At 36.7% G+C, this 20,878-nt stretch overlaps 1 protein-coding gene across 3 annotated transcripts in view; it reads left to right on the top strand.

Moving 5' to 3' along the window:
• ZBTB10 (zinc finger and BTB domain containing 10) overlaps positions 1-20,878 on the top strand; it is a 37,096-nt gene that overhangs the window by 6,809 nt on the left and 9,409 nt on the right. For all 3 annotated transcript variants that reach the window (XM_019453345.2, XM_019453343.2, XM_019453341.2), the window contains exons 2-3: positions 3,999-4,884; positions 20,302-20,400. In XM_019453345.2, the coding sequence (XP_019308890.1) occupies positions 3,999-4,884; positions 20,302-20,400 (985 nt within the window). The remainder of the gene's footprint in view (positions 1-3,998; positions 4,885-20,301; positions 20,401-20,878) is intronic.

Genomic DNA, 20,878 nt, shown 5'->3' on the forward strand with positions numbered 1-20,878 from the left:
CTGCTGATTTTTATCTTCCAGGTATTTTTCCAGGCTGTGACTCATCACCCCTCCCCCCATTAACGTTATCCATTTTAGGTTAGTTAGGGTCCTGGTTTCTTGCAAGTATGTTGCACTATTAAACTGTAGCTTCCCCTGGTCACAGTATCTCTAGTTCTAGTTCCCTGATATTAATCCCCTACTTTGCTATCATAACCATCTCTTATATCTTCTAATCCAATCAGATCACTGCTTCTAAGGCTCTGTAGGTACCTGTTACAGTGGTTCTTAATCTGGGGGTGGGCAGGGGACAGATTCCGATCTCTTGGTAACTGCTGGAAGCTATTGACATATGTCTCAAAAAATGTTCATAAGTGTATACTTGTATTTCTTGGGCTTTTTTGGGATCACCTTCAAGTTCTTTCATAAATCTGGTATTGTGAAGATTCTTGTAGACTGTCTTGTTTCTTTTAATGTTTTATTTGCTTAGAATGTTCATCCTCCCATCCCACTCTTTTGTCCTGTAAGGCTCTGCTCAAGATCTTTCTTCCAAAAAGCATAAGCATCCCCCCCCACCACCAAAAAAAACAAAACAAAACAAAACAAAAAACACTGGACTGTATACACCTCCTCTCTGCCCTCATAACAACTTTGTTACAATCTTCAGTACCTTAAGAGTCTTGCCCACTAGTGATAGTCTTCAAATTGGGAACTATACTTCCTCATTTTTGGTCCCCAGTGTAGAACTTGTGTAAAGTAGGCATTTGTTTAATGCTTATTTAATAATTGAGTGAAGTCAGAATTTTTCAAGCTTTTAGCAGCTTTTTCCTCTGTGAGTAAAGTACTTATATAAGCTTCTTTGGAAGTAGATTTGAAGATACATGTTATGAGGATTTTAACTAAATCAACACCTTTTTATATTTTCTTGATTATAGAAGAGTTAATTCTAAGGTCTCTTACAGATGTAAAATTGTAATTTTACTTTGGGCATTTTCACAAGTAAAAAACTTGAAAGCTTTTCACATTTATAGAATCTTCAGTGTAACAAATTGTCTAACTTTTGAAGTCTGAATGTCCTTTACATTAAAATATCGTTCAGCCAGTTTAGACTGATGTCTAGGCTAAGTTGTGCTTTCCATTTTTGGGAAAGGGAACAGAAAAGGTTCCCAACATTTGAAAAGACCACTTCTGGAAATACTTAAATTTTTTCATCAGTATATTTTTACATATCACTGAACTTATGTTACCATATACTAGGAGTGGACATTTAGAATGTTAAAGAACCAGAGACAGATGCCAAGAGTTCTTAGGAAACTACTTTAAAGATTTTTATATTTAGTACTAAGATTTTTCTTAATTTATTTAGTTCAGCATATAATACCAGCAATTTACTTTAATGCTATGTGCTTATTGAAGCTCTGTGTTACCCAACTGCCGAAACTACACATATTCTTGACTTGCAAAGCCTTCATTGTGAAGAGCATGTTTAATAGGTGCTACAGAAACAAGACCTAGTGCTCTACTCAGTAGCGGAAATGAAATTGCTGATGTCGCTCATAAAATCAAAGAACATTATTATTCTTGTATAACAGTAATGAGAGAAAAAATAGGTGAACAGTTGTGTTTGATTTGTATAGTTTGTGTTAAAATAGTATGGGTAAATATTTTGGTGGATAGGGTTTTGTCTGAGTTACTGTTAAAAGTTAGGACATTTGGTCTGATAATGGCAGAGGACTTCAGAAATTGGGACTGGCCCAGAAAATCAGAAAATGCAGAACACAGTGACCATAGCCTAAAATGACTGCCACAGTTAGATATAGCTACCTCCTTCTTAAAGAGTTTGAACTGCGAGTTTGAACTGCCAGATGTATAAACTCTAGGTGGGTTCTTGATTTGTAAATGCTAGTTCACTGCTTCCACAAATACTTCATGATGTGCTGCCAAATTTTGATCAGTGCTTAAATTTTTGCTTCTTCCAAGTATTTATACTGTTACTACAACATCAGAACTTTGAACCAAATGAGCTTTGCTGGGCAGGTATGGCATGCATAGCAAAGCTCAGTTTCAGGCCTGCATCAAAGGAAGATTTTTCGAGTTTGGAAATTTCTGTAGTGAGTAGAAAGCGTAAGGATATTAGTAAAAAGTCTTATTCAAATAGTCTCATAAGAGGGAGATCAAGTAAGCAGTATGATGCTTTTATAGAAAATTATACCATAGCATTGATTGTAGGTGTTTCTAGTATTGGTTTAGTTCTTTATATATTTATACGTGTTCATTCCCCTCTACCATAACTTTAGTGATGCTAAACATGCTGGTTTATGTACAAGCTCTAAAGGTTGAAACAATGTCTTTTATCTCACCTCCTTCCCTGCACACCTTCAAAAGCAAAAAAAATTTGGACTTGAGAATTATTTGTTTTGATTACCTCACACAAACCTTGGCTATTACCAGTTTTTGCTGAAGATTGGGTGTTTGGTAGGGAAAAATAGCTAATTTAGAGCATGAGACTTTTTGGTATGGTAGATCGAGAATGTGAGGGACTAGGCATACAGTATAAGGCATTCTGTATGTGAGACACTGGGACGGTGATAGACTGCCAAGGGTCAGTTGGAAATAGAGGAAAATCTCTACTTGCCATTCTTCCTTCTATATATAGTGATCCTGTATCTCAGATTTGCAAGGTTATCTTGCAAATACTGAAGGGACCTGGAATTCTAATTTTGGTTCTTTTCAGTTGACTTCTCATACTTGAAAACACACAAATTCTTAAATGGACCATGTGACCTGGTTTAGTTTCAAGAGAATTGGAATTGTATGTATGGCTGTGTTCAGTACTCAAACTTTAACCTAGTATTTTTGTGCTTTAGCCTTACCCATGTGGGGTGGGGTTAATTAAGGAAGTTGTGGGATTGTTTAGGAATCTTACCACCAGTTAGAATATTATTTCCATGAGAATTCTTTTGCAGTCTTAACTGTGTCTCCAACACCCTTCAATATTTTTCCCTAATTCCCCCTTCCTCTCTTCTCTCCAAGCATATCAGTCCTCCCAGCATGTTTACAATCTAGTATGTATCTTTCCATGTTTTTCCCATGCTCATATAATCTTAGATTTGTCTGTGTGTCATTATTTCATAGAAGTGGACTAACACTTCAGGTCACAATTTTCAGTTACCTTTTCTACTAGAAATGTCTAAGCACTTTTTTGATTGGAAAAAGTGATTACTTCAGTTATCTAGCGGAAGTTATTAAACAGTGTGCTGTGGCTCTAGAGGAAATTACCATAACTTTAGTGATGCTAAACAGAACTCTAATGAGTACTTGTCAGATTGAAAGAAAGAAAATTATAAACTTTTGAGAATTTTGAGTTCAGGAATTTTTGATAAGGTATTTTGAAAGTTGATTGGGAAATTATATAGCTGGATATTCCTGTAGTTGAAACCCATTTTCCTATTAGGGTCTTAACTTTATCTTCTTGAATTAGATTTAATTAACTTCATTGACCTAAACTATTTGGATGTTTGCCAAGACTTAAAATTTACCTTTTTAGTAGTGTTAAATAGGATGAGATGCCCAACATACTGTAACTTGAACATTGTTAGTTCAATTAGGAAGGCTGCTGCATTCCTATCAGAGATAAAGCAAACTAATTTGATTCATATAGGAAAGTTTCTTTTCATAAGAAAGTATTATTATGATTTTAAGTAATTCTTAATCTATATCCTTGGCTTATATATGAAAAAAGTAACATGATTCATGCTATTCCTCAAATGAACTCCTGCTGATCCTCATTCAGATGTGTTTGACTTAGAATAGCAGTGGCTTGCACCAAGCTCTTCACAACTTTACTCTCAGTATTTGGGATCCCTGTGAACACTATGGTCTCAAAATACATCAGGATTACTAATGTTAATGTGTTTGGTTAGCACTTTTTAAAAAGTTACATTGATGATACATGTTTTCCTTTGGGGTTTTTAGAAAGTAGATAAAATTTAATATTGATGTTTTCCATCCAATTACAGGAGTCAGAAATACCATCAGAGGAGGGGTACTGTGACTTTAATAGTAGGCCAAATGAGAACTCTTATTGCTATCAACTTCTTCGACAACTAAATGAACAAAGAAAGAAAGGTATTCTTTGCGATGTCAGCATCGTGGTGAGCGGAAAAATCTTTAAAGCCCATAAGAACATCCTGGTTGCAGGCAGCCGTTTCTTTAAGACTTTATATTGCTTTTCAAACAAAGAAAGCCCTAACCAAAACAATACTACCCATTTAGATATTGCTGCAGTTCAAGGTTTTTCAGTCATCTTGGACTTCTTGTATTCTGGTAACCTGGTGCTCACAAGCCAAAATGCCATTGAAGTGATGACAGTGGCCAGCTATCTTCAAATGAGTGAAGTTGTTCAAACCTGCCGAAATTTCATTAAAGATGCCTTAAATATAAGCATTAAATCAGAAGCTCCAGAGTCTGTTGTCGTGGACTATAATAATAGAAAACCAGTTAATAGAGATGGTCTATCTTCATCACGGGATCAAAAAATTGCCAGTTTCTGGGCGACACGGAATCTTACCAATTTGGCAAGTAATGTAAAAATTGAAAATGATGGTTGTAACGTCGACGAGGGCCAAATAGAAAACTACCAGATGAATGACAGTAGTTGGGTCCAGGATGGTTCACCTGAATTGGCTGAAAATGAATCTCAAGGTCAAACAAAAGTGTTTATTTGGAATAATATGGGCTCCCAGGGAATTCAAGAGACTGGCAAAACAAGGAGGAAAAACCAAACTACAAAGAGATTTATTTATAATATACCACCTAATGAAACAAATTTAGAAGATTGCTCAGTGATGCAGCCACCTGTTGCCTATCCAGAGGAAGATTTATCATTCATCAAGGAAGAACCAGGTAAATATTTTATATACAAAGGTATCTGGGTTTTCATTCTAATTAATTCTGATTGGATATAATCTTGAAGTATATTTTTAAAGTATTTTTTTAAATCATAGAAGTAATCCACAAGTAATACTAAATTTGAGTGTTTATAGTAGAAGGGAGAAAATTACTCAAGCATATAATTCTGCTATGTCTTTTTTCTCGGAACATGTGTGTGTGTGAGTTTCTCAAAGTTTGTGTTAATCAGGTGTTTGTTTATATTATTATGTGTAATGTGGACTCAGCTTCATTTATAGTTGTTAGGTGTTTCTGATCTTTATGCTCTGATCACTTTTTTTGCATCCAGTACTGGAAAGGATAAAGTCTTTGTAATCTTAGTTAAAATTTTAGTTGTAATATATAATCAGTTTGTCATTTCAGAACATTTTTGAGACCTAGTTAACATTTTTTATTCCCAGTTTGTGGGGGGAGTAAACATTTGTTTTATAGGATTTTGCAAATGACAGTGGGATTATTCTAATTTGTTTAGGGCTACTGTTGCGTTCTCACCATAAATCTTACAGAAGCTACACGTTTTAAATTTGTCCCATTGTCCCCTCATTTTCATTCTCATTTGCCTGTTACTAAAAGGACTCAGACCTTTCTCCTCATTATTTAACCTAAATGTATACACATACAACACAATCTTAGCATATCACATTTGTACTATGGATTTTTTTTTTTTTTTTTTAGTGGAGTGGGAGACCATTGTTACTGTGTGTGTAAATAGAAAGATTTGAAAATTTTCTTTATCTTTAATTGCCTGTGCCTAACTTAAATATATTTGAAGAAGAGTTCAGTGGATTTGAGGTTTTCCTTTGCAGACCCTAGACTTGAGGTATATATCTACCACTGTCACATATGATTTGATATTTGTTTTATTGCTTTCAAAGCTCTTTCAGTGTCTGATTTACATCATGGTGATTATCTGGGGATGGAGTACTTTCTGTTAAAGAGAATCATTGTTTTTAGGTCTCAAAGGGCAAAATGCCATAGTAATCTTATGAAATGAAATGGTTTTCTCTGTCTTTTTAGGTTTGGATTTAGTTTTCATTGGTTTTTACATTTACTTTTGTAAAAATCAGCATGCCTGTGTGATAACGATTTACTGATCTTTTCCCTCCTACTTGTCAACTGTTCAGTAAGAAAAGCCCAGAGGCAGTTTCTTTAAAGTATTAAGGGAAGATAGAATTTCTTAGCATCACTTTATTTTGGCTTAATTAAAAATTTTTTTTTTTTTTACAGTATTTATTTATTTTTGAGAGAGAGACAGAGCTCGAGGGGAGGAGGGGCAGAGAGAAAGGGAGATAACAGAATCCAAAGCAGGCTGCAGGCTCTGAGCTTTCAGCACAAAATCCAATGCTGGGCTCAAACTCATGAACTGTGAGATCATTACCTGAGCCAAAATTGGGCATTTAATCAACTGATCCACCCAGGTGCCCCTTGGCTTAATTTTTAATGTACAAGCCCTTGAAAGCAGTTCTCAAAAATTAGAACTACATTGTCTTTCCGTTGCAGGGATTAATTGTTTAATAGTATGTTGGGAACCCTGTAGTGTTTTTTAAATAAAATACATATATACACAATTTAAGGAATAAGCAGGTTTTTGGGGTAGTAATTGGCAAAACTAATCAGAGCCAAACCCATTCATAGTCCCACATATAATTGGAATGATTCAAAGAAAAGCACTCATACTGAACCACAATGCATTCATTAAAAAATAACATTACTGGCTATTATCTTGGCCAGCCCCCCCCCCCAGCTGAGTTTGCATCAATGGAGTAGGCGTATCATAAATTAATTTTTAGTAGTCTAATAATATGTTTTCAGTTTATCTCTTACATCTTAGAAAAGATTATTATGTTATGAGTATCACTTTGGTTTTGGACCTTGTTTAACTGACAAATTGGTTTAATCAGTGATGTGCTATATTTCAGTTGTTAAACTTTTTGCAACTTTTCAAGGCCTCTAGATCCAAACTCACTGAATGGCAGGAAATAGGGTCTTATGAGATTATTATGGTTCGGACATAATAAAACGAGCCAGGGGTTGGCAAATTTTTGCTGTAAAGGACCAAAGAGTAAGTATTTTTGGTTTTGCCAGTTATAAGGTCAGTGTCTGATTTACATCATGAAAGCAGCCATAGACAATAAACACAAGTGAACATGGATATGCTTCACTATAAAGCCTTATTGCCAACCCTTGGTATAGAGTAGTGGATCTTAATTTTGGCTGCATATTAACATCACTTGGGAACTTTACAGACCATGATGCTTGGGTCTTTACAGTAGGGATTGAGTTAATTGGTTCTGTGATGTGTCCTGGTTGTTAGAATTTTTATAAGCTCTGTAGGTGATTACACAGTGAGCAAAGGTTGAAATCCACTGACAAAGAGGAAAGAGCCCAAATGGAGTTATGATTTGAAAATGAGCTGTGTATTTAACATTTAACTACAGTGTAACCATGATCAAATTAAACTCTTGCCTTTGGTTTCTTTATCTTTAAACTATGGTACTTATTTCTAGGATTATTAAAATTAAATGACAAAGCACACCTATCCTAGTCATCCTAGGTCCCCTTAAAGTTGAGACTATTGAGATTATTTGAAGTCAGTTTTCCAGTGCAGTGTACTTTCTACTAAATTCTACGAAGGATGGTCTTATTGGCCTCAGCTTGACCTTTTGTTTGAATATTTAGAAAGAATACTCTTTTAAGCAGCCCATTCCAGTGTATGATGACTGTAGTTATTAGGAAGTTATTTTATATTGAGCCACAATTTGCTTCTTATAAATTTCCTGATTCTTCCATTTTGAGTAGTATAATCTGAGCTTAACCTAATCTCTCCAAATCTACCTGATGACTCTTGAGATATTATAAATAATTTAAGTATTCCCCTGAAGTCCCTTTTTCTTCTAGGCTAAGTGCTATACCACCCACCTTCTGAATTCCAAACCTTTTTACCATCTTTCTTACAATTAACCCCCCCCCTTTTTTTTTACCCAGAAATTGTGGTGTACAGAATTAACTACAACTCTTCAGGCAAATTCTGACCAATATAGAACACGGTGCATCTGTGTTTTATCAAGGTTAAGGCCCATCTCAAGGTCAATCAGCTAGTAAAAATAGAGGCAGGTTTCATGTTAAGGACTATCTCACAATAAAACTTTGCAATTAATGAACTAGTAGACTCAGTCTTTTAAAAAATTGGTCCCTTTTAAAATCTCAAACATTTTTATGAACTGTACCATCATTGGTTATACTTTGACTTCCATTTATTTAGAAATGGTGAAAATGTTCAGTGAAATAGTTTTAAATGAATTTAAAGCTCTATACATAAATATTGAAAAGTCCTAGTAAATTATATAGTCTACAAGCAATGCTTGACATATTTGGATTTGTGGATCCTTTATGAGAACTATGACTTCCCCCAGATTCTTAAGTCTACAGTTTGTAAACCACAGCTCTAAATATCTTCTTGCCACATAATGTTGAAGCTGGTGTTCAGATGCCTCATACAGAAAGGTTGTAAGATATTGAGATAAGATGTACCCACAAATATCAGGGATTTTATTTAGGTGGGTTTTTTTTTTTTTATCTTAAACTAGCATGTTTGTTATTTGACTCACTAATGCAGTTTGCTTCAAATTATTTTTAATATAGGAGGATATTTGAAAATAGAACTCAGGAGGGGTGTCTGTGTGGCTTAGTCAGTTAAGTATCTGACTGGGGCTCAGGTCATGATCTATCTCACAGTTCATGAGTCCTCTATCAGCTCTGTGCTGACAGCTCAAAGCCTGGAGCCTGCTTCAGATTGTGTGTCTCCCTCTGTCTCTCTGCCCCTTCCCCACTTGTGTTCTCTCTCTCAAAAATAAACATTTGAAGAAAATTAAAATAACAAAGTAGAACTCAAGAAAGGTTAGAAACTTCTGTCATTTTTATTTTATTAAGGTTTATGGGATAATTAAAACTATTGGGAAAGACTAAATTCTAGGTAATAGGGAAAAAAGATGTCATTAATGAGTTAGTTCCTCTGCTGATATAAAAATTTCAAATACTTGTCTTGCTGATACACAGCCAGAAAACCAATTTCAGCCAAATGAAGTAGATAAAAATCTAAGATTAGAAATTGAATTGTAGGAGTAAAAATAATAACTAAATTATTTAACAATGTGTTCACAGAGCAAGTCAAGTGTTAATCCTATTTTTGATCTTTTGATGCTCTGGGACTATAAGGAACATGGTTTTCTGAATCTAGATTCTTCTGTTATTTCATTCACACTAGCAGGTTGCACCCATTGTAAATACTGCTTTGCTTGTATACACATTTAATTTATGCATGCATATATACCACATTTTGTACAAACATTTTTTGAAATGACTGACAAATCAGCAAAACAATTTAGCAGTAAAGAAATTAAGTGTGCTAGTCAAGGGTGTTAATATGGTTGCCCTAATTAAGCTTTTAATTGGCTCTAAGATACTAAGCCTCTCTCAAAAGGAGGAAACATGCCAGTTCTGGAGGATGACAAACTTTTCTGGTACTGAATTCTGAAAGGAATTTCTCCATTGGGGTTTTATATAGTTGATACCATGTAGCATAATAACCATTTCCTCTGTAAATGAAGCCGTAGATTATATAACCTGGTTTTTATCTTTAATAAAAGCTGATTACAATTCTGTATAGATGATTGATTTTTTTAAATGTTTTATTTATTTTTGAGAGAGTGCCAGCAGGGAAGGGGCGGGGAGAGAGAGAGAGGGACAGGATCTGTGAGCTCTGCGCTGACAGTAGCCAGCCACCTGAGCCAAAGTCTGACGCTAAACCTACTGAGACACCCAGGTGGCCCTGGATTTTTTCTTAATGTATACAGGATGCAAGGTGATTTTACCTCAGCAAAGAATTTAACAGTTCTTTTAAATAATCTAAACGTTCCTTTCTCTCATCTGAACTTCTCAGGGAAAACAGCTTTACAACATTTGTAAATTTCTATTAATCCTTTACAAATAGAGTTTTAGCTTTAAAATTTCAATTTGCATATTTGCCTTTTGGTTAAAAAGCAAATAATTTTTGAGTATTTAGAAGACAACTTGGAGAACAGAATGTTCAAGCTAAATATCTTTCAGATACTCCAATGGGTCATGTTTGGACTAATGAATTATTCTATTTATATTGAATTCTTCAGAGTTTGCTACTAACCCGCACTTCTGCTTTTCTATGTTTTGGACGATAATAGGTATATGCATTACCTTCAGTCAGATGTTGCAGAAACTTTAAAAAAAAATTTTCTAATGTTTATTTTTGAGAGAGAGAGCACAAGAAGGGGCAGGGCAGGGACAGAGAGGGAGACACTGAATCTGAAACCGGCTTCAGGCTCTGAGCTGTCAGCACAGAGGCCAACATGGGACTTGAACTTACGAATGGTGAGATCATGACCTGAGCTGAAGTTGGATGCTTAACCAGCTGAGCCACCCAGGTGCCCTCAGAATCTTTTTTAATGTTTATTTTTGAGACAGGTTGAGAGTGTACATGCACCTGTGGGTGCGTGCGTGTACATGCAAGCTCGTGCATGCAAGGGAAAGGCAGGGGAGGGACAGAGGATGTGAAGGAGGCTCTGCATTGACAGTGAAGAGCCTGATATGGGGTTCAGATTCACCAGCCATGAGATCATGACCTGAGATGAAGTCTGACAAACAACTGAGCCACGCAAGTGCCCCAAATGTTGCAGAATCTTAAACTGCTTTCTAAATGATTAACTTTTTACAATTTTGAAAATTGGCCATCACGTTTGAGAGTCCTGTTTTGACCATGCTGTATAAATTTATAAACTATTAAATATGTTTAAAAACCATGAAACTTGGCTTTATTTAAGGAGATGTGGGCTTTGGACTAACTTTTGCCACTTAACTGTAACTGGTTCTGATTGTATCCCACATAATGTCTCTAATGGGAAGAAAGAAAGGAAAATTTTGTAATTCTGAAATCTTGAAATCTGTAAAAACTACCCAAAGCTTTTTCTTAATCATTTTGGCAACAAAACTTGATTCTTAGCTGGCAGCAAAACCAGCTATTTATATCTTTTACTCATTTCTTTAAATGTGAATATTCATGTTTCTTTGCAGAAATACTGTTCTGATTATAGGATGCTACCCCTAGACACCACTGGGAGTATTGTAGTTATTACTTTTATAAAATCTGAAAATTGCTGCCTTCTACATCTTACTGTAAGTAGATAGATTGATGGATCTAGATTAGTTTTCTTTGTTAGGGGGTCCCAGATGTTCTTTAACTTTGAGGCATCCTTTTGGTTGAATGTGTTATGAAGGATGATCTATAAGTGATAATATCCAGTCACTTTTCTTCAGAAACTGTTACAGTTGGGTGTTAAATGATAGTTTGAAGGCCTGATGATCATTTTAAAAAGTAAATGTCCACCAGTAGTGAATGGATTATAAAATACACTAATCCATAAGAATCTTCCCAATGTTTAATCTTAAAAGGACGATAGTAGATAGCTGTATGGTGGTAGGAATATTCTGCCATCTTTTTTCCCCCTTCTTTTCATCTGCCTAGTGTTCCTTTCCTTCCCTGTCTGCCGTATTTGTCCCAAGAGATGACTGTAGTTAGGATTATTACCAATAAGTTAAAAACCCTAAATAAATAGAATCTGTGTGGCCAGACTAGGTACTGAAGAAGCCTTGTAGATCAGTTACAAAGGCATTTTTGTGAGTTCTGCCTGAGAGTATCAGATTGTCTAAGTGTCAATCCCTGAGAGTTCTATAAAACTGAAACTTTGGTTTCTGACATAGTCTTAATATTTATTCTGGGGTGACCAGAAGGTCTTAAATCTTCATTCAAAGATTTACTCTCCAGAAAAGTTATCTTATAACCAAATATTATTTTTCTGGGATACCAGAATAGCTTTCCACATCATAACAGGAAATTTACTAGTAAATTTTTAAAAAATGTTTATTTTGAGAGAGTGAGCAAGCAGGGGAGGGGCAGAGGGAGAATCCCAAGCAGGCTCCAGGCTGTTAGTATAGTGCCTGATGTGGTACTCCATCTTGTGAGATCATGACCTGACTTGAAATCAAGAGGGCTGCTTAACTAACTGAGCCACTCAGGTGCCCCTGATAATAAAATTTCTATTTAAGTCCCCAAAAAAGTAAGTATCTTGTCAGATGACGTTGATGTCAAGATTGAGGATTACCTTACCTGGAACTTGTTCATAGTAGGGTCGCTGTAGGGTAGAAACGTACCCAGTGCATTGGAACAAATGTTTAAAATAAGTAGGATGAGCAGATGCAATGGGAGGTTCCTAACTGCTCAGAAGAGTTGGAGAAGGCTTCATGGAGAAGGCAATAGTAAGAACAGGGTCTTGTGTAAGCCTTTGCCAGAGGAGGGGGAGGTTGTTCAGTGACTACAACACGGCAAGAAATCAGGGTAAATAGGTAAAAGAATAGAAGGAGTGTAGTGGGAAGATGAGGTTGGGTAGGTAGGTTAGAGCAGATTGTAATTCTCTTTGTTTTACATGGTAAGTTTGTCAATTCGGTTTCAAAAATAGACTGAGGTAGTGAGAGGTTTTTAACTAGAGATTAGGTGTGTTTATATTAGCCTTTAGGAAAAAAAACATTTGGCGTGTGTTGTTCATGGATTGGAGTGGGGAGTGATCTGGGTAGACCTTTTAAGGACTAGTGAGGGCAGAAATAACAGCCCTAGTTGAGTAGTGCAAAGAAAAAACAGTAGAACTTAATCTAAGTAAAGATGGGGCAGTCACTTGAGCCAATGGGGGAAAGGAAACTATGTTGAGTCTCTATCCTACTACAGGAATTGTCAAGGGCATTTTATATGATACATTTATAACTGACTACTCTCCACTGAAAAGCAGAAAAAAACCTGATCACAATCAAGAGAAAAAAATTGTACCTGTTTATGAAAAAAACAGTTCTGAAACTGTCTTCAGAGAAGAGAAACTTGATGTTGATATATTTATATGAAAGTGGAATATATCTTACTGGGTCTCTTAAGAGTTTTTTGTACAGTTGAGTTAGTGACTTCCAAAACCTTGATTTCTGGAGCACCTGGGTGACTCAGTCGGTTAGGCTTCTGACTTCGGCTCAGGTCATGATCTCACGGTTCATGAATTCAAGCCCTGCATTGGGCTCTGTGCTCACAGCTTGGAGCCTGGAGCCTGCTTCAGAATCTGTCTCCTTCTCTCTGCCTGTGTCCACCTCATACTTTCTGTCTCTCTCTCAAAAATAAATATTAAAAAAAATAATAAATTTTGATTTCTGATGTTCTCTATCATTTCATTGATTTCAAGAATATCTGTCTCTTAAGACAAGTCTGAGTAAGTTTGTACCTGCTTCATGTTTGGAATTTTGAGACCCAGAAGAAAATTGTTGGGGAAACCTTCCAACTTGGTTTTGTTTATTTAGCATTTACAGGCAAGTGCCGTACCACTCCCTTTACCAGATGGTTTGGAAGCATTGCCTGCCGTGGTCCAAGAGAAACCTATAACGATAGGCCCCAAGATTAATCACACTTAATGACACCAGATTGATATTACACTTCACAGTTTACTCAGTATTTTCATTTACTGGTGTCACTTTTATTCATTAAAAAATTTTTTTAATGTTTATTTTGAGAGAGACAGAGTGCGAGTGGGGGAAGGGCAGAGAAAGAGGGAGACAGAATCTGAAGCAGACTCTAGGCTCTGAGCTGTCAGCACAGAGCCCGATGTGGGGCTCAAACTCGAACTGTGAGGTCACGACCTGAGGCAAAGTTGGATGCTTATAAACAACTGAGCCACCCAGGCGCCCCCTGGTGTCACTTTTCACAGAACTTTGTGAAGTGGGCAAACATTGCCACTCTTTTTTATGTGAGAAAAATGAAGTTGTGATTGTTATAAATTAAAGAGGGGGTAGAGACCAAGATTTTACTTTATTTTACTTTTATTTCTTTAACTATTTATTTTGATAGAATACTTGCAGGAGTGTGGGGGGAGAGGGGCAGAGAGAGGGAGAGCGTGAACTCCAAGCAGGCTCCTCACTGCCCGTGCAGAGCCCCACGCACAGGGCTCAGTCTTAATCTCACAACTGCAAGATCATGACCTGAGCTGAAACTGAGTTGGATACTTAAACGGAACTGAACCACCCAGGCACCACACCATTCTTTTTTTTAATCTCATTCTCTTTTCTTTGCTTGTTAATCTGATCTTCTGTTAATCTGATTTTTTAAAAATCCATGAATAAAATGTCATCTTTTTAAACATGCAAAAACATGGTTAGTCAGTTATTTAAAAATAAACCTGAAGAGAAAATTGCCTTCAAAGACAAAAATGTAATACTTACAAAGAACCACAATAGCTGATACCTAGGTACATTTAAGATTTTGGAAATGGTTTTATTAAATAAAGTTAGTAAAGCAAATGTTGATTTAGCATGGAGTGTAAAGTTTATTTTTGTTCATTTAGCAAAAAGTATAAAGTATCACTAGGAAACTAAGTTAAAGATGGGTGTACTTCTTCACTCGTTTCTAGCATTGCAGATTGTTTGGTTTTTTTGTTTTGTTTTGTTTTTTGTTTTGCCTCGTGTGCAGCAAGTCCATAGGTTTGGAACTTACATATTCTCGGGAGGCAATGTAATATAGGCAATAAATGTAGCACTCTGCCACTAGCTTATCTTAGGTTCCTCATAAAGCTGATAATATTTTTACTATTCTTCCATAAATTTGTAGTAAAATTTAAATGAGATACATAAAGGGACTTACAGACTTGAATGCGTAAAATCTGGTGTTTGGTTTGTGTGGGGGGTGGGGGGGGAAGAGGTCTGTAGTTACCTGTTCACTGGAGAAAAAGCAGCTTATAGCCATTTGAATTCAATCATTTAAATTCATTCAGTCGTTTGAATGATAATACATAGTGTACCTATACCTGCTGTAATTCAGAAAGATGGCTATCTTGTGAAACTGTTTTAATAGTTCTTTAAAAAAAAAAGGTCTTTTGTTTGCAGAGATATCTTAGCCCTTTTTGCCAAGTTTAAATGAAAAAGATTTCAGTAGGAAGGTGGCGAATGTCCTAAAACCAAATATAGTAGAGTTTATTCTTTAATCCTATAGTTTTGGAGAAAAATGATGACCCGGAGTTACTGCTTTTGCTTGCTAGCGAAACAAAATTCATTTCTGTTTGAAGTGAATGGTTAGGTTCCTCCTATCCCATTCACATCAACTGATTAAAAATGATTTGCTAGGCAGTTTGGCTGCTTTTGAATAAGGTACCAGCATGATGTATTGATTCCTGAGTTAAACATGCTTATTGTCAACCTGGAAGAGCTTACCTATTCTAAGAATTTGTGTGTGTTTGTTTGCTTGTTTGTTTTGTTTTTAATGTTTATTTTTGAAAGAGAAACAGTGTGATAGGGGAGGGGCAGAGAGGGAGAGAGACAATCTCCTGAGCCATCCAGGCACCCATGAGAATTTGTTTTTGATATCAAGAACTAAGTAGTACCTTTTGAAAGAGATTTGATATTTGTAGCATGGTTATGATTTTGTTTTTGAGAAGAAATATTGTCCACAGAATATATTTGCCATCTGTTAAGCTTTCAGGTTGAGGTGTTCTGAGCTTAGGGTAAAGATCACAAATTAAATTCTAATACTTAAGAGGTAGAGTAGGAGACAGGAAATGTCTATTTTAAGAACTAGCTGAGGAAGCCTTCAACAAATCACTATAGAATGTTACATAAATAGAAACGCCCTGCCTGTATTTACAAACCCACTTTGTAGTGCCCTCTGAACAGGCTATATTCTTCAGAATAGTGACTTAAAAAAAAAAAAAAGATATTGGGGAAACCTAGTACAGTTGTTTGAATAACAATTTAAATTTACTATTGAAATACATTCAGGTTTTCATAGGAAAACAAAGGCACTAGATTTCAGTTAATTATTTTCAGTTACTGGTTATGTTTTAATGTTACTGTACACCAGAAAACTGAGAAATTGTCATTTAAATGCCATTAATTAAACTAGTAATAGAGGTTGCAGAAGGCAGAATATTCAAACCAACATTTAACAACACTTGTTGAAAAGCATTTTGTCACTCATTATGACAATGCTGGGAAAATAAAACCTAACCAATATCCCTTCTCTCAAGGAACAGGTAAAGGAGTCTGTGTCTATTTCCTTTTCCTGCTCTGCATATGAAGTACTTGTTCATTCTCCTGACAGCCAACATTTACTGTAGGCAATAACTTCCTATTTTACTATTCCACCTTATGGAGAATATAAAAGCCAATAGATGAATGCCCTTAAGTACTTGTCTTCAAATTTATCTCTATATGTTGATTATCCTTTCTCTCTGTCTTAAGTACCCAAACATTTGCTTCTGGATTCCAGACTTCTCTTTGCAGTATTTCCTCAATATTTTTAACTTTTCTCTTAATTAGTGACCTCTTCATTTCAGCATTCAAAGATGTTTATTACTTTCATCTTTAAAAAAATAAACTCTTTCTCTATTTCTCACTATTCCCTTTTGCAACCAAATCTCTCAGATTGTATTATATATCATAATTCTTCATTTTCCATCCACAGCACAGGCCACTCTTGCTCTTTCTCCTTGCCCCACTGATAACACCAGTGTTACTCTAAGATCACTAGTGATGTCCTAGGTGCTCAGTATATATTGAATGAAAGTAATGCACATTTCAGTCCTTAATCTTGAAGTTTTGGCAGCATTTCAGCATTGTCATGGTGGAGTATTTCTTGAAATACTCTTTTTCCACGGGCGTCTGGGTGGCTTAGTCAGTTAAGCGTCCGACTTGGGCTCAGGTGCCCCGTGTCAGGCTCTGTGCTAACAGCTCAGAATGGAGCCTGCTTCAGATTCTGTGTCTCCCTCTCTCTCTGCCCCTCTCCCTCCCTCCCTCCCTCCCTCCCTCTCTGTCTCTCTCTCTCTCTCTCTCTCTCTCACACACACACACAAATAAACATTAAAAAGATTTTTTTTAAATAATCTTTCTTAAAGTCCTTTTATATCCTTTTCAAGTTTATTGAATGCTAGGATTCCTCAGCATATTGGTCATATTTTTTTCCTAATGGTCTCCTCTGTTTACTTCCGTGGTCTTATTTACCACATACGTTCTGACAACTCATTTTTATCACCAGTTGAAGCATCAAATCTGTATAGCCTTTGGTACTAAATTTCTTCACTTGGGAGCTTAAATTAAAAAAAATTAAAAGTTTGAGTGTTTGCTATTTACCAAAGAGCTAAGTACTTTTCATTTATCTAATTTGGTCCTTTGAGATAATAAATGAAAAGTGCTTAGTTCTTTGCCTGATAATTTCCCCATTTTTATAATAGAACAGTTCTCAGTCTCTAGTAAGCATCAGAATCACCTAGAGGGCTTTTTAAAATGCAGATTTCTGGGCCCCCACCACCACAGTAACCTGATTCAGTAGGTTTGGGATAGGTCCTGAAAATTACATTTCTAGCAAGTTCCCGGATAATGCTGATGCTGCTGATTTAGGAGCCATACTTTGAGAACCACTATGTTAGAAAAGCAAAATAAGCTGCTTCACAACTGTCACACAGCTGGGAAGTGGCACAGATGAGATTTGGTCCCAGGCAGTATCTAGAGTTTACCCATTTAACCCCTATTCCTACTCCAAACCTATTACTAAATTACCTCTTTCTTAGGTATGTCAAACTCAGTATCTTCATAACTACGTAAGCCTCCAAAACTGGTCCTCTACCCACCAGAGTTTCCTAACTGCCTTTAGTATAGGCTGGAAATTTCCCTCATTACCTTCAAACCCTGCCTTTTCCATATTCAGTCTGTCACCAAGCACTATTGGTTCTTCCTCCACAAAGTTTCCTTACTTATCTACTTTCCCCCATTTGTTGCTCTCGTCAGTCAAGGCCACCATCAGTTCTTACCTGAATTTCTAAAATAGTTTACTAACTAGTCACCTTTTTGCCCTCTTTTAATTAATTCATATAATACCAGGATTTTTTTTTTAAGGTAAATGAAATTAACACCTTGTTTAAAATCCTTCTTTTGCTTTTAGACTATAGGCCAGAATCCTGACCATGACCTGCAGGGCTCTATATGACCTATCTGCACCTGCTTGAGAGGATCAATATATACTCTTCTCTCCTTCATTATGCAAATACGTAATCCTACTGGCTTCTTAGACCAGACCATAAATGCCAGATCCATTCAGTGATTTGAGGTTTTATAACTATGCACTAGAACCATTACTGGGTGGAATTCCATTGTGTAAGTGTACCACAGTTTCATTTGCCCACCATGGAGTTTTTTGGTTTTTTTTTTTTTTTTTTGAATCAAGTATCTGCTTATGTAAAGAGGAAGGATTTCTCTCTTTGTTATTTAAAAATTTTTTTTTATCTTGAGTGTTGGGAAGCTAGATCAGTAAGTATGGAGTGGTATTATCAAAAATGAATCTTGGGGGACGCCTGGGTGGCTCAGTCAGTTAAGCGTCCGACTTCAACTCAGGTCACGATCTCGTTGTCCGTGAGTTCGAGCCCCGTGTCGGGCTCTGGGCTGATGGCTCAGAGCCTGGAGCCTGCTTCAGATTCTGTGTTTCCCTCTCTCTCTTCCCCTCCCCCGTTCATGCTCTGTCTCTCCCTGTCTCAAAAATAAATAACCGTTAAAAAAAAATGAATCTTGGAAGTAGAGGACAGATTGTCCATAAAAAGTGGCATTTAAAAAATAAAAAAAAATTTTTTCAATGTTTATTCTTGAGAGAGACCGCATGAGTGGGGGAGGGGCAGAGAGAGAAGGAGACACAGAATCTGAAGCAGGCTCCAGACGCTGAGCTGTCAGCAAGGAGCCTGATGCTGGGCTCGAACTCACGGACCGCAAGATCATGACCTGAATGACCTGAGTCAAAGTTGAAAGCTTAACCGACAAAGCCACGCAGATGTCCCCAATTTTTCTTAAGTTTATTGAGAGAGATAGAGGCAGCATGAGCAGGAGAGGGGCAGAGATGAAAAGAGAGAGAATCCCAAGCAGGTTCTACTTTACATGGGGCTCAAATCCACAAAACTGAGATCATGACCTGAGCTGAAACCGATAGATGCTCAGCTGACTGAGCCATCCAGGAGTGCCCAAAGTGGCATTTTTAGTGTTTATTTTTGGGGCTCCTGGGTGGCTCATTCAGCTGAGCATCTGACTTTGGCTCAGGTCATGATTTTGCAATTTGTGAGTTTGAGCCCCACATCTGGCTCTGCACTGACAGCTCAAAGCCTGGAGCCTGCTTTGGATATTGTCTCCCTTTCTCTCTGCCCCTCCCCTGCTTGCATTCTGTCCCTCTCTCAAAAATAATAAACATTAAAAAGTTTTTTTGAAGTTTTATTTTTGAGAGAGAGCGTGCGTGTGCACACGAGCGGGGGAGGGGCAGAGAGAGAGAGGGAGACAGGATCTGAAGCAAGCTCTGCACTGTGTATGACCTGAGCTGAAGTCGGACACTTAACCAACTGAACCAACCAGGCGCCCAATAAAAGTACCAAGAGGATGCCTTGATTTCAACTCAGGTCATGATCTCATGGTTCGTTAGTTCCAGCCCTGGGTCAGGCTCTGTGCTGAGGACGTGTAGCCTGCTTAGGATGCTGTCTCCCTCAAAATAACATTAAAAAAAGATAATGAATAGAACTATGAGCATTATATTTTTAAGCAAGGAGACCCAAGAAACTGTTTCAGTAATTCACTAATCCAAGAGAATGATGATGCCTGAATTAAGGCAGTGGTAGAGAAACAGAAGGGATGGAACAGATTTAAAAGAAATTAACAGATTGGAACCAAAAGTATTGGTATCATTAGTATGTCATTTACGCTGCCTTTCCACATCCTTTCCATGTATCAAGGTTAATTCTAAGGAATTACCTCTTCTCTGAAGCCTTGCTTTACTATTCTAGCTTTAATTGGTCTTTTTCATTTCTGAATCAATACAGAAACCATGTTTTACACACCTAGTACTTGGTACTAGCAGCAGTAGCAGCTGTCATTGGATGCCAGACACCAAAACTCTAACACTTGACTTGCATTACCTACATATATCAAATCTGTGATCTAGTTGGAAGCATATGAGGAAACTGAGGTACTTGCTCACATAGCCAGTAGCCTAATTCACCCTGTCTCTAAAGCTTATTCATGTTCAGTACAGTGTACTCACTGTTGAGTGTGCACTTGTTCTTGTGGTTGAAAACCATGTCTTAACGATTTTGTACCTTAATGGCATTAAGCATATAGCAGGTATTTAATACTTACATATATTTTTCTATTTAGTGTTGCATAAGAAACAATACCAAGAAGGGAGTGGTGTTTTGATGATGGCTATGGTATGGTTGTAAATAACTGATTAAAATATCTCCTTTTCAGACCTGGATGGTGCTCTACTCTCAGGGCCAGATTGTGATAGGAATGTGAATACAAATTTATTGGCTGAAGCCGGCTCCAATCAGGATGGAGGTGATGCTGGTAGGTGCAGTAGGATTTTATTAGTAAGAGTATGTTTAAGAGGATTTAAAGATTTGGCATTGTTTGTGTATATGTTTAAGGACCTACTGCAGTTTCTTTCCTATCTGTCTGTCTAATCAGTTTATCTATTTATTTTTAAGTAGGCTCCACACCCAGCCAGGCACCCCTCAGTTTCTTCCCTTAAAGGAGAGTAGCTATGTTTGTGATAATGCTTTGGAAGCCTGGTGAACACAAATAGATGGGTGTTTCTTATTCTTTGTGGGAGGCATTTATTTAGAGATTTTAGAATTCTTAAATATCAGAATAATTAAGTTAATAGAGATGGTGGTTTCCTGCTAGTATATACATGGAATGAGAATGATAATTATCCAAATGGCTAGTTAATGTATTTTAATTAGCTTTGATATAAAATAATAGTATGATTAGTGATGGCAATACAAAATGTTAATTCTGAATAGTAATATTTCTATCATTTGAA

Source organism: Panthera pardus, unplaced genomic scaffold (genome assembly GCF_024362965.1).
Source record: "Panthera pardus isolate Hobbes unplaced genomic scaffold, ASM2436296v1 HiC_scaffold_7, whole genome shotgun sequence".
In the NCBI taxonomy this organism is placed as follows: Eukaryota; Metazoa; Chordata; class Mammalia; order Carnivora; family Felidae; genus Panthera; species Panthera pardus.